At 45.7% G+C, this 16,174-nt stretch overlaps 1 protein-coding gene across 1 annotated transcript; it reads left to right on the top strand.

Annotated features, from left to right (window-relative positions):
• The first annotated feature begins 9,223 nt into the window (after positions 1-9,223).
• Positions 9,224-15,845, top strand: LOC146960612 (uncharacterized). Its single transcript, XM_085772227.1, has 2 exons — positions 9,224-9,698; positions 15,622-15,845. The coding sequence occupies exons 1-2, from the start codon at positions 9,224-9,226 to the stop codon at positions 15,843-15,845; spliced, it is 699 nt and encodes a 232-aa protein (XP_085628353.1).
• The last annotated feature ends 329 nt before the right edge of the window (positions 15,846-16,174 follow it).

Below are 16,174 nucleotides of genomic sequence, written 5' to 3'. Positions count from 1 at the left end.
TAGGTACGTGAATGCGGTAGTGTCCTCAGTTAAAACTTCTGCAGAGCATTCACTGTAAATGACAATTTCAACTTGTGACTGTGATTGTTGTCCACCTGCTTACCTCGCACACTAGACTTGAATGTTCACGAAGATACTGTAATTTGTGTGTCTCATGTGATGTGATGTAGTTGCAGATGTTCTGCACCTGCAACTTTGAGACAAACTGTTTGTAAAAACAGGCTATACAAATAAAATTGCCTTGCCTTTCCTTACCACCATCTGCACCGACATCTCCTTCCTCGGTTTCCATTTTTACAAGTTTAAAATGTTGTTCCTCCCTTTTAGCAAAATAGCCAAGACAGCAACTGCTCATTGTACTCAAAATTATTTGACCGTTGTGAATGCATTGTTTTAAAGTGATAATGCAATTAAATGAGAACACACCAAAGCACTCAAAATGGAAAATGGCAAGTCCAGAAATTAAGGCATGTTTGAGTGGTCCAGATGACCATGGCTATTATTAACTCAGATGGTAAAACTGAGGGATTATAGCTCATCTCCAGCTCAACACAACCTGTCCATACCACATCTCAAAAAACTTTTCTTTCTCCATCCAGTTTTCATCCTATTGATTTAGTTTTTTTCATTGCAAAGTATGACTAACATTACAGACACTTGTTGTACCGAGACACTTTTTTTTATATCCACTTTGTCATAAACAACTATACCATGTTTTTTAAACAGGCATTTGTAACCCCTTCCACCTCTGCCTAGCCTCTTGTCTCTCTCTGATTGTCTGAGTGGAGGAAGGTGTGCTTAAGTCAGAGCAAAGCCCCATCAGCTGCAACACATCCTGCTATCAAGACATACACCACAACTCATGTCTGCCAAAGCCACTCTGGTATACTGTACTTCCTTAGCTCCTGTGGTCTGTTTACCAAATGCCAAACCTCTTGTCGTCTTGCTGCAGTCTGGTTCACTTTGCTCTGGCCTCCAGTCCTCAGTCCAACCCACCCAGCTCCTCTTACCTGGACCCATCCTCAGGTCAGGGTCTCCACTTATCCAGCTCTGAAACAGCTTGGCTTAGCTACCTAGTCTCTAGTCACTGCTCAGCACACCCAGCATGGCCCCCAACATCCCTTTAACTCTACAATAAATACTTTTCCTCTATTTACCTTTTGTCTCATAGCTTCCCTGTGTCCCATACTTGTATTCACTTGCCTGGTCATAGGCTTCAATTATACTCCCTTGCAGACAAAAGCACAGTCAGCTACAGACAGCACAGACGCAAAGCTTTTGTTGTTACACTTTTTTTTCAATCTGCTTGGAACCTACTAGGAGTGTATGAGATGGTGGCACATTTGTAGTCGGGACACAACAAATTGGGGGGTATACAACCATTCACAAAGAGCTTCACATACACACTCAAAGGACACAATTTATCAAAAAATAAATAAAAAAAATTCCTACTATAATAATAAGTATAGTAATAAGTATAGTTTGAGTTCAAGTTCAAGTTCACTTTTATTTATATAGCACAATTAAAAAGACCTGTGACAGTCGTCCAAAGTGCTTCACAGAGCAGAGACAGGAACAAAAACAATGCATGTGCAAGAAACAAGATGACATGCATACCATCACACATTCTCACACACAGATGTATGTACATATACATATACGGACATATGCGCATACATACACATACACAAACGCAAACGTGCCCAGCTACAGTAGTCATAGACAACAGTGCACATAGATATTTAAACAAAACTAGCCAGGATTAGAATTCCTTATGGATGCGAAGGCCAAGGAGAAAATGTGCGTTTTTAAAGCGCACTTAAACCTCTCCATGGATCCCGAATGTCTAACATGTAATGGCAGGCTGTTCCATAGTCTGGGAGCAGCCACAGAGAAGGTGCGATCGCCCTTAGTTTTTAATTTTGACCTCGGTACATCTAGCAACAACTCACTGGATGACCGTAGATCTCTGGCTGGATTTCAGATTTGTATAAGTTCTGCCAGATATAGAGGAGCCAGACCAGTTTAAATCTTAAAAACAATTAATAACACTTTAAAATCAATCCTAAAGCGGATAGGAAGCCAGTGGAGGGAGGCCAGAACAGGGGTGATGTGTTGAGGTTTTTTAGTGCCGGTCAAAAGGCGAGCAGCAGCGTTTTGCACCAGCTGCAGGTGGCGGAGTGAGCTCTGGTCTAGATCAACATATGAAGAGTTCTTTTCCAAAACGCTATAAATCCATTTTAATAGTTTTCCAGAAAATGAAATTTTTTACCTAGACCCACCCATTTTGTTAATATTCAATTTATCCTGTTAAAATGATTGTTGGCTCAGTCTGGACATGTTGAACAATGATTATTAAATCAAACAACAATATTGTTGATTAAAAACTCAAAGTTTATTTTATTTTTTCTCAAAACGCTATAAATCCACATTTAAAAAAACAAAAATTGATGGTTTCTGTCTTGAAAAACCAACCAACATGACATGAGAACATCACTGAGGTGCTGCGTGTCTCTCTCTCTCTCTCTGTGTGTGTGTGTGTGTGTGCGCGCACGCACGTCGAGGGGAGGGAGGGGGGCGGTAATGATGTCTGTCTCTTTACATGTTAAACAAAGAGAACTATGGACTATGGAAGTTTTAATAGTCAAAATACAGACGCTATCATGACGTGAGCACATGTTACTGTAAACAAAACTACGTCTTTGCTGTAAAAAAAAAAAAAAAAAAATCGATCGTTGATACGGATACCTGGGTTCAGAGCACCGCCACGTTGGACTGCATGGAGCGCTCATAGAATTCTGAGGAGAGGGAGGAGATGTCGCGTTTTGGCTAAAAATAGACTTGGCGCTTATCGCGGTTTGGAGGAGAACTGCATCTTGCGGTGCCTTTTAAACAGGGAAATGTAGCGATTTGACGTGATACGTTGATGGAGCAGTGTAATAGGCTCAGTACACAGCAAAATGGCGTGACAAACTCATTTTTTTTACATTTGGCGTTTATCGCGTTTTGGAAAAGAGCTCTTCATATAATGAATTACAAAAATTTAGCCTACATGATACAAAGGCATGGATAACTCTTTCCAAGTCATTAAAAGATAAATAAGGCTTGACTTTTGATAAAATACGAATTTGGTGAAAAGACCCTTTTACCACTGAGTTGATTTGCTTATTAAAATCACGTTTACAATCAAAAGTTACACCAAGGCTTTTTATAAAAGGAGTGGTGTAAAAGCAAGGAGATCCTGACCATCAAATGTGTGTAAGCTGCCTTCTGGAAGGCCAAATACGGTGACCTCGGTTTTATTTTCATTAAGGTTAAGATGACTCAGGCTCATCCAGCTCTTGACGTCGGCAAGACAAGCTAGAAAAGATTTCAGAGGATCCTTAGAGGACAGCTGAAGAGGGAGGTAAATCTGCACATCATCCGCATAACAATGGAAAGAGATGTTGTGCTTACGGAAGATAGATCCCAGAGGCAGCATGTACAATGAAAATAACAGGGGGCTTAGAATTGAACCCTGTGGCACTCCACATGTGAGGGGGGCCACAACAGAAGAGACATTTCTGTTTGAGCTGTTTGAGAAGTTTCAGAGTTATCCGTGGCTTCTCTGAGTTACAGGGGGTCTCGGCATAGCAGTGCATGTCCATATAACGGTTGCAAATGGATACCAACTGTCTTCATAACAAAAAGACACACCAAAAAACATCCAATTACCTCCATGCTGCTCGTATGTAATGACCGTCTTGTATTGAAGCCCCGAAATGCGAAATTGTTCCGGAAAAAATTAAATAAGTCTATATTTCAAGCTTGTTTTGTAGCGGAAGCTTCTCGAAGCTCCTCTTCCCGGTTCGTCAAATTTGGACGAACGGGGAAGAGGACAGACCCTGGTTCATCCAAATTTGACGAACCGGGAAGAGGAGCTTCCACTAGGAAATCAAGATGATCCGACGACTGTCGTTTACACATGGTCTCAGGTGATTCCAACAACTCTTAACGCCTGTCCAAGCTACAATCAGGACTGCTAACAAACCCGCAGAAAACGCTGGGCTTTTTCACAAGCCCACACTTGGAGTACACAAGTACAAGTCACTGTACAAGTACTAGTCATTGGGCGCTTGGGCTCTGTACTCAAGTAACCTGAATTTTGTAAAGGATGGCTGACTCACAGCTTGGTCGCACTGGACGCGGAACCGAAGCGCAGCGCCCTGGAGCGGAGGCAGTTTCAGATCGGCGCACATGTTAACCGGTCTGCCTGGTCGCGCTGTGGAGCGCTGTGCGCGCGCCTGCAGCGCTTCAGATCGGTTCATTTCTATTTTTCACGCGAGCCGCGCGCACCGGGGGGCAACCGCCATTCCGCCACTCCAACATTAGGCCCTAATTGTCGGAATGGCAACACTTTACCCTTTAATAAATGTCCCATCATTCCGACAATTTTCGTCTCCTAAGGTCGGAATGGCGGTATTCTTTTCTTTTTTAAACGTGTTGCCATTCCGACAAATCTTTTAAAAGCCTACCCCCCCCCGCACCAAAAAAAAAAAAAAAAATAGGCCTAACACGATTTTGCACTAATGATATGCCGGCGCAAAATAGCAGTTTGCCCACGTTTGTCCAGTGCATCTCATTAAAGCACAAAGATTGGTCAGATAATTTAAACGGCAGACGATTTCAAAGCCTCAGATTTTAAGCAGAGGGACTACACAACCTCGTAAACCAACGAAGGAGGAGATAGGCCTTCAACGGGAAGCAGACCATGCTTTCAATCACACACAACGAACCCACTTGTTGCACTTTAGAAAATATAATTCAGGGGGAAAAGGCTTACAAACATGTACCAAAACGGCTCCAAAATACTCACAAAAATCCAAAAGAAACGAAAATTAACAGAAAAAAAGATTAACTAAACAGGTCGGTGTTTTACGCATGCCTCTGTGCGTCTGGCACACGTGTCTTGGAGCTCTCCCACATTGGTTGTGAATGAAAACTATATGTTCAGCTCCCCTTACATGTGAAATTTATTATTTATTATTATTATAATTATATTATTGCTGTTCGAGTCAAATACGACGCAGAGCCAGTCGCTTGAAACGTTGTCTTTATATTTTTCAACTTCGGGAGAAGACAGTGTTGAGTTCTCTTTCTGCCTCATAACTTTCTGCCATGGATTTATCGGTGAAGAGTGAACTGCTGATATTTTGTAGTGCTGAACTATGACCAAGCGAGCTGTCCGCTGTCTCAGTGCTGAAATGAATGACAGCATGTCACCGCCAGAGAGAGAGAGAGAGAGATGCGCTGCGACCGGCTCTGACTCTTTCTTTTCTTTTTTCCATGGACCAGCTTTCCTGCTTGTGTACATATTTGTCTTTCAGTTTATGACACGCGCAGTCCCTGCAGATAGGCAGCTGATTTGAGAACCTAATGCATATGATTTACTGTTGCGCATTTCCTTTTGCTGCTATAATAATGATACAAATACGATGGAAACTAATAAACATGCATCAAAATTACAGAAAGAAGTGTCAGGCAGGGAAGTGAAGTTTTGCTCGGTGCAGAGGGAGAGAGCAGAGCAGCAGATATAACTGTTCCACAAAATAACACAAACAGGAGGCAAAAAAAAAAAAAATCTATCATTTTTTACTGCCATCTTCGATTAAAAAATATGTCAATTTGATAGGCTTTCAATCACCAAATGATTTGCTGTGAATCATTTCGTTTGTTGTAATGATTGTGAGCATGGACAACGGACGTCTTGTCTGTTGATTACTGTACGCAACGAAATGTCATTTTACATGTAAGCGGAGCTGAACAGGCAGACGCACAGTGGCATGCGTAAAACACATATTTTGACTACTTCATGCTGTTGCTATTTTTTTTAAGTTACCTTTCGTTTCCTTTGGATTTTTGTGCGTATTATGGAGCTGTCCTGGTCCATGTTTGTAAGCCTTTTTACCAGGAGTAAATTCCCCAAAGTTGCAACAACTTGTAGTGATCCACTGGGTTTTGCCTGGCCATAGTCTATTGGAGCTGGGGTAGTTGATTTGCAGGTTTGCTCCCCAGGTTTTTTTCATTGTGTATTAGGCCAGGGAAATGATCAATTATCCCTGTGGTTTGCGCACGGGGACGTGCGGACCTTTAATGAATGAATGAATGTTTCTTTTTTGCTGTAAGTTGTGTGCGTAATGCGTAAAAGTGCATTGGTGGGACCGAGGGTTTAAATGGGGAAGTGACGTGGTGAGAGGGGAGGAGAGGCGGCATAGTGGATTATTTTTCCCGGTGGATTACCCTGTGGATCATAAAGGCCCGTTTGGACACCTCACGGCCCGTTTTCAGCGGTTCCAGGGTGCCATTCCGAAGGGCCGCCACTCCGAACGTTTACTTTAATTTGTCGGAATGCCGACCCTTAATTATTTATGGGAAAAGGGTGCCATTACGAACCTGAAAGAAAGGGTGCCATTCCGAACCTGAAAAAATCTTGAATGGTTTACGGCACGGAGTAGATAAGCCTAATTGCGGTGGTAGCGTAGTGGTCAGAGCATCTGCACTTGACGTGGTGGATCAGGGTTCGAATCCTGGGGGAGATATAAATTAATTGAGATTTTATTGGCCTCTACCTAACCTTTTTACTAAACTTAACCAACTCCTTTCTACATTGCCTAAACCTAACCAAAGCACAGAGCAAGGACATTTATTTTCAGCAGGAGTGCCGCGGCTGCATCAGACCATGGATGTAATGCATCAGACTCGCACCTGGGTGAAACTTTGGAGGGGGAGGGGGAGGGGGAGGGGCCGGTCGGGCGCTGTCCCCGCGGCGCGTCGTGTCAAGCCGGGCAGGAAGTCAAACCACGAGAGAATCCGGTCAATTTTCAAAATAAAACACATTCGGAACGGCGGCCCCTCGGGAAGTTCGAAATGACGGACCTTCGGGAATTTTCGGACTGGCAGACCGTCGTAATGGCGGTCCTTCGGAATGGCGGTCGCCCCCCGTTTTCAGCCAAGCGGGACGAGGGAGAGGACTGGCGTGGACACCTCGGCGAAGCCGCGGCGTCTCTCCCGTGTGGAGAGTAGGACAAACAAACTCTCTCTCACTCACCCTCACCACGGACCAACACGCACACGCACACACACACACACACACACGCCGGCACGGACAGTGACTGTGCGCTCGCGCACCCACACACATACACACCACACATTCATTCCGACGGCTGGGACTTGGACTTAATGGACAGCGGGAGGGGGGAGGGCTTTCGGGTTCTGTTGATCTGTGTGTAATTGTTTATTGCCGCCTGTGATGGGCGCGTTTTTAGTTCAGTGAAATACAGAGACTCAGACTAAGTAGCGACTTTGTTTATTACTTCCCTGGACGCACCAGTAGTGCGAGCCTAGGTCCGCCTGCAGCAGGACTTCGTTGTGCCAGTTCCCCTTATATCCTTATTGTAAGGGAAACTGTTACAAACTGACATCGGAGTGTGTGATTGTAAATAGCGAGACTTTGTGTCTGTTTATTTATTAAGCTTCCACTGACTGTATCACATCTATACACACGTCTTAAAACATGAAAAAAAAAAAAAAAACAGAAACAAACACACACCCTAACCACCGCTCGGAGTAACGCACATTTCCTTATAGAAATTAAAGCCTTGTCGGAATGGCGGGACGAAACTGTCGGAATGGCAGGACGTTTGCATGTCGGAATGGTGGTATGTCTGAATGGTGACATGTCTGAATAGTAAAATGTCGGAAAGGCGATATGTCGGAGTGGCAGCATGTCGGAATGGCAGCATGTAACCGCGCGCACCGAGGGCGCTGTCTGTCAAGCTGGATAGACCAGATCGTACCAGACAGGAAGTCGGGCACAGAAAAGGCGAGAGAATCCGGTCAATTTTCAAAATAAAATAATTAAATGATGATTAACTAAGTTGTTGCTTGTCCATCTATACATATTTGACCGTTGTGTCTGCACATGAGACACACACACACACACGTTTAAAATGACGTGTGTGTGGAAAACCGAGTGAATACGAGTATGAACGACTGCAGTCGATGTCTGACCGGCGCGGAGAGAGGAGGAGGAGTACGCTCCTAGTGCGACCACCCAAGCGCCTGAGAAGCCGCGCGCAGTGCGCGCGCCCAGCTTCCGCGTGCAGTGTGACCAAGGGGTAAAGGATTTAATCGTTTAAATTTCTGCCCGGTTTCGAACTGGGGACCTGCCGCGCCGGGACCGTGAATAGTAGAGCTTAACTTCCTTAACTTTTACCATTCATTCTCTATGGTAGTTCTTATCACTACGGATGTAATATATATTTGGCCACAAGCGGGTTTTGGGGGGCGCTGTTTCCACAGTTGGTACAGGTACAGTGAGTGAGAGTGAAGAGGGAGAGAGAGAGAGAGGAGAGCCGGCATCGTACATCCGACATATTTTACTACAATAACAACAACGACAACAACAACAACAACAAAACATCAAACTTAACAAACGTAAGTCGGGCCTGTTACATTTACGTTACGTTAATTCAACCTAAACTTTTTAATTACGTATCCTTGACAAGTTGTTCTGTGTTCGTTTTAGCCTAACGTTACATTAACGTTAGGTGATTAATGTCCTGTACTAGGTTGTGCTTTTAGTGTGTTGTAGTGTTACCTATCGTTACCTGTGCTTTTACCTTTTTATTTGTTCAAAGTACTATCATCCATCCATCATATATTATTTTTATGCCTTGTACGGAAGCGTTGTTAGTTTATCTCTCGCTGACACTACCACCATAAACATCTTGTCGTAGTTTAATTATTTGTCCATTTGATAATCCAATTTTAGTATACATAGGTACCGGTACCTACAGTACATACCGTAAACATACACTACTGCAGGCCTATCCTATTCATGTAAGATACAGTTTGTAAAGTTGAATTATGGTGAAAGGAATCTTTTATTACTGTTGTTATGCTATCTATCTATCTGTAGAATGAGGGTGCGTTGTGGTGGTATAGGCTAAGTCTTGATGATCAGGAAAACAGGCAAATGGAAAAACGGAGACGGACTTTCGTGTTTACACTCCACTTTACTGACCGGCCTCATCACCATGACAACCACAAACAATCACCACTACTGCACACACACTGAACCAATCACACTGCCTGCCTTCCTTCCTTCCTTCCTTCCTTCCTTTCTGTCTGTGTAATATAAAGATATTTATCTAATATGGTGTTTTGCTGTGTACAGGAAAGAATGAAGAAGACCAACTTCTTCCCTGGAAGGACCATGGTCTCTTTCAGGAAGGGTCCATCGGGCCATCTACGGCAGGACCCCTCTGATGAAGCCATGAGGATCAAAACGAATCCTGCGCTTCAGGACAAGTCTCCCCCTCGGAAACATGACCTGGTGAAGACTGATGCTCTCACCATGGTCCTTCAGCGTGGAGGGGATGTGTCTGACCAGCAGGAGGTGATGGGGGAGTATGTACTTAAGTTTGGTAAGTACAAGGGGAAATCATTTCGCTGGCTCCTGGAGAATGATGTTGGTTACACCATCTACCTCATCAATAAGGTAGACAAGGAGGAGAGAGATGGAAGCTTCAACCCACAGGGACACAGCAAGGACAGCCTTCTCTCATTTCTGGACTATGCCAGGAGCTTCAAGGAAATTGAAGACCCGAGGACGTACCTACTCTCCAGGCAGCCTGCAGCACAAGTGGCCTCAGAGGGTGTTACGTCCCAGCCTAGGGGAACTGGATGCGCAACATGACCTGAGCCCCCTCGCTCCTCCCATCCCCAAGGAGAATGGCCAAAAGCAGGGTTTTCAATTTAAACAGTAGCCTTTATTTGCTCAGACATGAGAAACTGCCCAAAACAACAAACAAAACTCAGTTCTCCCTAAACTGACCTACTCAAAACAAAGAAAACCAAAATACAGAGATCTAACCTAACTGAGGTGCAAAAACAGGAGAAAAAGGGTTAAAGTAAAGGGCTTCTCATTCCTACGGGCTACTACTTTAATATAAGGTTAACAAAAGGTTGCAGAGACACACACACATCAGGCCTTGGTTGGGGATGAGGGAGGGAGAGAGAGCGAAGGCCGGAACCAGGCAGCATAAATAGTCCCCATCCACCAATCAGCAGCAATCCTCTTCGGCCATGTGGTCCTGCAGCACACACCTGCACACACACACCCTTCCACACACACACTGATTGCATAGAGGGAGACAGAGAGACACAGGTACCACATACACACACACACAGCATAACACACAGCCTACCACTAATAAACATAGGGCTATAACACCTCCCCACCAAAAAAAAATCAAACACAGAAAATGTTTGATTTACCCAGCTCGAGACAACGCGTCAGCCATGATGTTATCTACACCTTTCTTGTAGCGGATTTCAATGTTAAAGTCCTGCACCAAGAGGGACCAGCGCATAAGGCGCTGATTACTGTTACGCATTTGGGACAAAAACACGAGGGGGTTGTGGTCAGAGAAAACTATAGTGGGGTCAGAGGTGGAACTAAGGTACACAGCAAAATGTTGCAGCGCTGACAACAACGAAAGAGCCTCTTTTTCGATAGTACTATAATGCAGCTGGTGCTTTTTAAACTTTTTCGAAAAGTACCCAATCGGGTGATCAATACCTCGGTCATCTTCTTGGATCAATACCGCACCAACCCCCTGAGCACTGGCGTCCACGTCCAGTTTAAAAGGACGGGAAAAATCTGGAGCTGCAAGCACAGGCGCACTGCACAGGAGAGCTTTGGCTGCTTCAAAGGAACTCTGACACTCCTCTGACCACTGGAATGATTTCTTTGGGCTTACGAGAGCGGTTAAGGGAGCTGTCACATCGGCAAAGTTTTTACAAAACGCCCGATAATACCCCGCCATCCCCAGAAAACGACGAAGTTCCCGGCGCGTCCGAGGGGGTGGAAAATCTACGACGGCCTGCACTTTTGCAGATACAGGACTGACACGACCCTGGCCCACCTGTTTCCCCAAATAGGTGACCACCGCTTTCCCAAACTCGCACTTAGCTAAGTTTAATGTGAGAGAGGCGGCACCAAGACGGGCGAACAGTTCACGCAGTGTCCCCATGTGTTGCGACCAGGTCGAGGAATAGGCTACGATATCATCAATATACACATCACAATTTGGGACGTCACCTAACACAGTATGCATTAATCGCTGGAATGTGGCAGGTGCATTCCTTAAGCCAAATGGCATTACGGTGTATTGCAAGAAATGATCGGGGGTAACAAATGCACTGATCTCTGACGCACGGGGGGTTAAGGGAACCTGCCAATATCCCTTAAGCAGATCTAATTTGGTGACAAACCTGGCCGCTCCTACGCGGTCAACCAGGTCGTCGAGGCGCGGAAGGGGAAATGAGTCTGGTTTGGTGACACTGTTTAGTTTTCGGTAATCGGTGCAAAAACGCTGGGTTTGATCCGGTTTGGGAACAAGCAACGACGGCGAGCTCCATGGGCTGCTACTGGGCACTGCAAACCCATGCTCCAGGAGATACTGTACCTCCTGTTGCATTGTGGCGCGTTTTGCTGGGTGAACGCGATAAGCGTGTTGTTTTATGGGTTTGTGATCCCCCACATCAATATCATGCATCAAAACGTTAGTCGTCGAAGGAACATCATTGAACAATGCGGGATGGGACTTTATGAGTTTACATATGTCCCCTCTGAACGGATCAGACAAATGTTTCAAATAACCATCTAAGTCGGACATCACTTCAGAATTACGCAGCCGCGCACCGGACACAGCATCACATCTGTCATCCAGCCCATCATCCCTTGGATCATACGGAGACTGGACGACAGTAATTGAAGCAACAGGCACGACCACCGGTGGCGAAGACACTTTTGCTTTGCGGTCAATATACTTTTTCAGCATATTGATATGACACACTCGCGATTTCTTTTTGCGGTCAGGGGTTTGCACAACATAATCGGTGTCACTAAGTTTGCTCTCGATTTCGTACGGGCCCGAAAACTTTGCCTGCAGGGCGGAACCAACCACAGGTAAAAGAACGAGGACGCGGTCACCTGGATGGAATATCCGCGCCACAGTTCTTTTGTCATAACGTTCTTTCATTTTGGACTGCGCGGACGCAAGTGAAGTTAAAGCCAAATCACGGGCATGATGTAATCGCTCCCGAAACGAACTTACGTAGTCCAAAATGTTGGTTTTTGAGTTGGGCTCACTGGAGAGTAATTTTTCATGGAGCAGGCGGAGAGGCCCGCGCACCGTGTGGCCAAAAACTAAATCAGCGGGACTGAACCCCAACGACTCCTGCACAGTTTCTCTGACCGCAAATAAGAGGAGAGGCAACCCCACATCCCACTCACGTTTAGACTCAAGACAGAATTTCCGGAGCATGGCTTTTAATGTTTGGTGGAACCGTTCTAAGGCGCCTTGACTTTCTGGATGATACGCACTGGAGGTTCTATGCTGAATGTCAAGCTCTGACATGACCTGGGCGAATACTTTAGATGTAAAATTTGAACCCTGGTCACTTTGGATGCGTTTTGGCAGACCAAATGTGGAGAAGAAACTCACCAAGGCTTTGATGATGGCACGGGACTTCAGGCTGCGCAGTGGAACGGCCTCTGGGTAACGAGTGGCGGCGCACATTATTGTCAACATGTACTGGTGACCGGACTTTGTTTTTGGCAATGGGCCAACGCAGTCCACAATAACGTGCTCAAATGGCTCGCACACAACAGGAATCGGCTTTAATGGAGCAGCCGGAACAGTTTGGTTTGGTTTGCCAGCTAATTGACAGCTGTGGCAAGAACGACAGAATGCAACAACGTCGGACTTGAGTCCGGGCCAGAAGAAATAACGAAGGACACGGAGGTACGTTTTCTTAACACCCAGGTGTCCGGACAATACGTGATCATGAGCCAAACTAAGAACATGACCACGGAGAGGCGTCGGCACCACAATCTGGCACACCGACCCGTGCGTAAAACCTGAAGTCCACCTGCGCATCAACACGCCATCATCCAGGAGGTAAGACACGGTTCCATCCATGTTTGGTTTGTTCACTAATGAGAAAAGGGAACACAATGTAGGGTCATCATTTTGTTCTTTGATCAGACAGGCTTTATCAACTGACAAGGTTAAGTTTTCATCACCAGAGCGCACAATGGGTTGCACTTGAATAGTCACATTACCTCCGTTTTCTGGACATTTTTCACATGTCGGGTCAGGCACACACAGAAACGAATCACTTAGATCAACACAGTCTTTATATTTTTTTGCCTGAGCACGCGTCACGGCGCACACAGGGAACACAGGAGGCAAATCCAGCGCAGCTGGCACAGACACACACACAGTGGGAATCGGGTCTTCGACTACTTCAAGCGTGGGGAAAACTTTATCACCGGCCAAATCATTCCCCAAAACTAAATCTACACCCGACATTGGCAACTGAGACATCACAGCAACTCGACATTGGCCAGACACAAATTCTGATGACAGCTGTATGAAGTGCAAAGGCGCACGCACGACGCACAGCTTCACCCCCCACATCAGAATGTCTGACCCACAGTAAGATTTATCAGAGAACGGCAGGACACTCTTACGAATCAGGGATTGTTTTGCTCCCGTATCCCTCAGGATATTAATGGGTATTTTTGTTTCCTCCCCCACCAAAGAAACAAAACCCCGCGACATGAACGGTTTAAAGTCCTCGTCTATGGCATCACGTTCCGCCACACGCAGCGCTTCAATAGAACCAGATTTCGTTTGTATTAGACCAACTGGATGTTTTGTGGTTTTAAACTGCTCCTTCCTTCTAAGCGTGGGACAGGCAGCGATGAGGTGCCCCTGTTCACGGCAATAGAAACATTCTCTGTCCTCCGACGAACCGGCGGGGGCGCGGCGGATATTTCTGGGGGATTTAACTCTCCTCTCCGAAATTAAATCACGCCGGCTCGGAGGCGAGAACACGCTCTTGTGCGTTAATGCAAACTCATCGGCAAGAATAGCGGCCGCAGAAAGAGAGACGACTTTCTGCTCATTTAAATGAACCGCGATTCTCTCTGGCAGGCAGTTTTTGAACTCCTCCAGTAACACAAGCTCACGTAATGCCTCCACCGTAACGACTTTACTGGCATGACACCATTTATCAAACAACGCGCTTTTCTCACGTGCAAACTCCATGAATGTCTGGGTGGCAGTTTTTTCTCTCCGTCTAAACTTTTGTCTATAAGCCTCTGGCACTAACTCATATGCACGGAGGACAGTGGCCTTTACAATATCATAATTTAGACTGTCCTCAATTGACAAGGAATTACAAACTTCCTGAGCTTTTCCCACTAGTTTACACTGAAGTAACAGAGGCCACACATTTTTAGGCCAACTTAAAGTAGCTGCTATTCTTTCAAAAGCACAAAAGTATGAATCAACCTCAGCTTCTCTAAAGGGGGGTACAAGTGCCACGTGCCGGCTCACATCAAAGCTATCAGGAGCTTGAGAAGGTGGTGAGGGTGTTGAAGGGTGCCTAGGCTTGGTAGACGCAGCAGCTCCCTGCTCCATCTCCAGAGCCCTGACCCTTAAGTGCATGGCCTGGACCTCCAACTCCCTTTGTCTGACCTCAGTCTCCCGTAAGCGCAGAGTTAACTCAAGCTCTGCAGCTGACAGCTGTTGCTGTACGGGGAGATCTGGGAGTGGGGCCGGAGTGCCAGCTACATCTACCTCAACTCCAAACGCAGGAGCCTCCGCTCCTATCGCCGGAGCTGGGTCATCTACAAACCAACCCTCTTCGCTCAGCCTCTCATACAGGAGCTCTTTTATCCTCCGCTTTTTAGCCCGTGCAGGCACTTGTACTTCATAGGCCTCAGCCAGCAAACAAAGGTCTGCTGTTCTACACTTATCCAACTTGGCCAGAGTTGGCTGTGCCCTAAAACCCTCTACATCAAACTCCATAACTACACACCACCCCACCCAAGAAAACTGCCAACCAGACAAACGTAGAAACAGCTACTTACCAAACAGACGACGCCAGAAAAAAGGGAAAGAACGACGAGCCCCCATAAATCATGTTACGTCCCAGCCTAGGGGAACTGGATGCGCAACATGACCTGAGCCCCCTCGCTCCTCCCATCCCCAAGGAGAATGGCCAAAAGCAGGGTTTTCAATTTAAACAGTAGCCTTTATTTGCTCAGACATGAGAAACTGCCCAAAACAACAAACAAAACTCAGTTCTCCCTAAACTGACCTACTCAAAACAAAGAAAACCAAAATACAGAGATCTAACCTAACTGAGGTGCAAAAACAGGAGAAAAAGGGTTAAAGTAAAGGGCTTCTCATTCCTACGGGCTACTACTTTAATATAAGGTTAACAAAAGGTTGCAGAGACACACACACATCAGGCCTTGGTTGGGGATGAGGGAGGGAGAGAGAGCGAAGGCCGGAACCAGGCAGCATAAATAGTCCCCATCCACCAATCAGCAGCAATCCTCTTCGGCCATGTGGTCCTGCAGCACACACCTGCACACACACACCCTTCCACACACACACTGATTGCATAGAGGGAGACAGAGAGACACAGGTACCACATACACACACACACAGCATAACACACAGCCTACCACTAATAAACATAGGGCTATAACAGAGGGTGACAATGCTGTTGGCTTTGGAGTCAGGACCAAGGACACTTGGAGGCAAATCTGGGAGAGTAGGGCTGACGGATATGCTGCCTTCATATTAGGACTCAAGTGCATCAAAAACAGCAAGATGTATAACCTGCAGCAGTACCTGCTCAAGCAACAAAGGGCTGAGCCGTGTCCACCACCTGCAGAAGCCTCCACTACATCAGCTGCTTCCACACCTCTTTAAGTGAGCTCACACAAATATGCAAACACGCGTTGTATGTGAACATTTAATGTACTTAATACATTATTAATGTTACTGTTTAATCTCATAGCGATGGAGGAGGATGAGGAGCTGGAGAGAGAGATGTTGAATCTGTCGCCATCTAAATTTGTCACTGAACTGCGTAGGTGGAGCTAATTTATAATTATAAACAGAGAAAATTGTTCAAAAAAAAAAAAGTTTCTCTGTTCTGTACATGATAAAAATCTAATGTTACCTGTGCTTTCAGGGCTACCTGCAGCAGTCTCCAGAGCCACAGCTGTGTCTTCAGCAACAGGTTTCTCCATCATCAG

The sequence above is a fragment of the Trachurus japonicus genome, unplaced genomic scaffold, assembly GCF_045865225.1.
Source record: "Trachurus japonicus isolate A0001 unplaced genomic scaffold, Traja_1.0 AP030177.1".
In the NCBI taxonomy this organism is placed as follows: Eukaryota; Metazoa; Chordata; class Actinopteri; order Carangiformes; family Carangidae; genus Trachurus; species Trachurus japonicus.
Note: the sequence above shows the minus strand (reverse complement) of the source record. Positions and strands in the feature narration are given on the sequence as shown.

Bases quoted from the DNA above. Each gene is read 5' to 3' on its own strand.
- LOC146960612 (XM_085772227.1), top strand. From the start codon at position 9,224: ATGAAGAAGACCAACTTCTTCCCTGGAAGGACCATGGTCTCTTTCAGG. The intron at 9,699-15,621 runs GTGTTACGTCCC...GGGCTATAACAG, and splicing joins AGCACAAGTGGCCTCAGAGG to AGGGTGACAATGCTGTTGGC.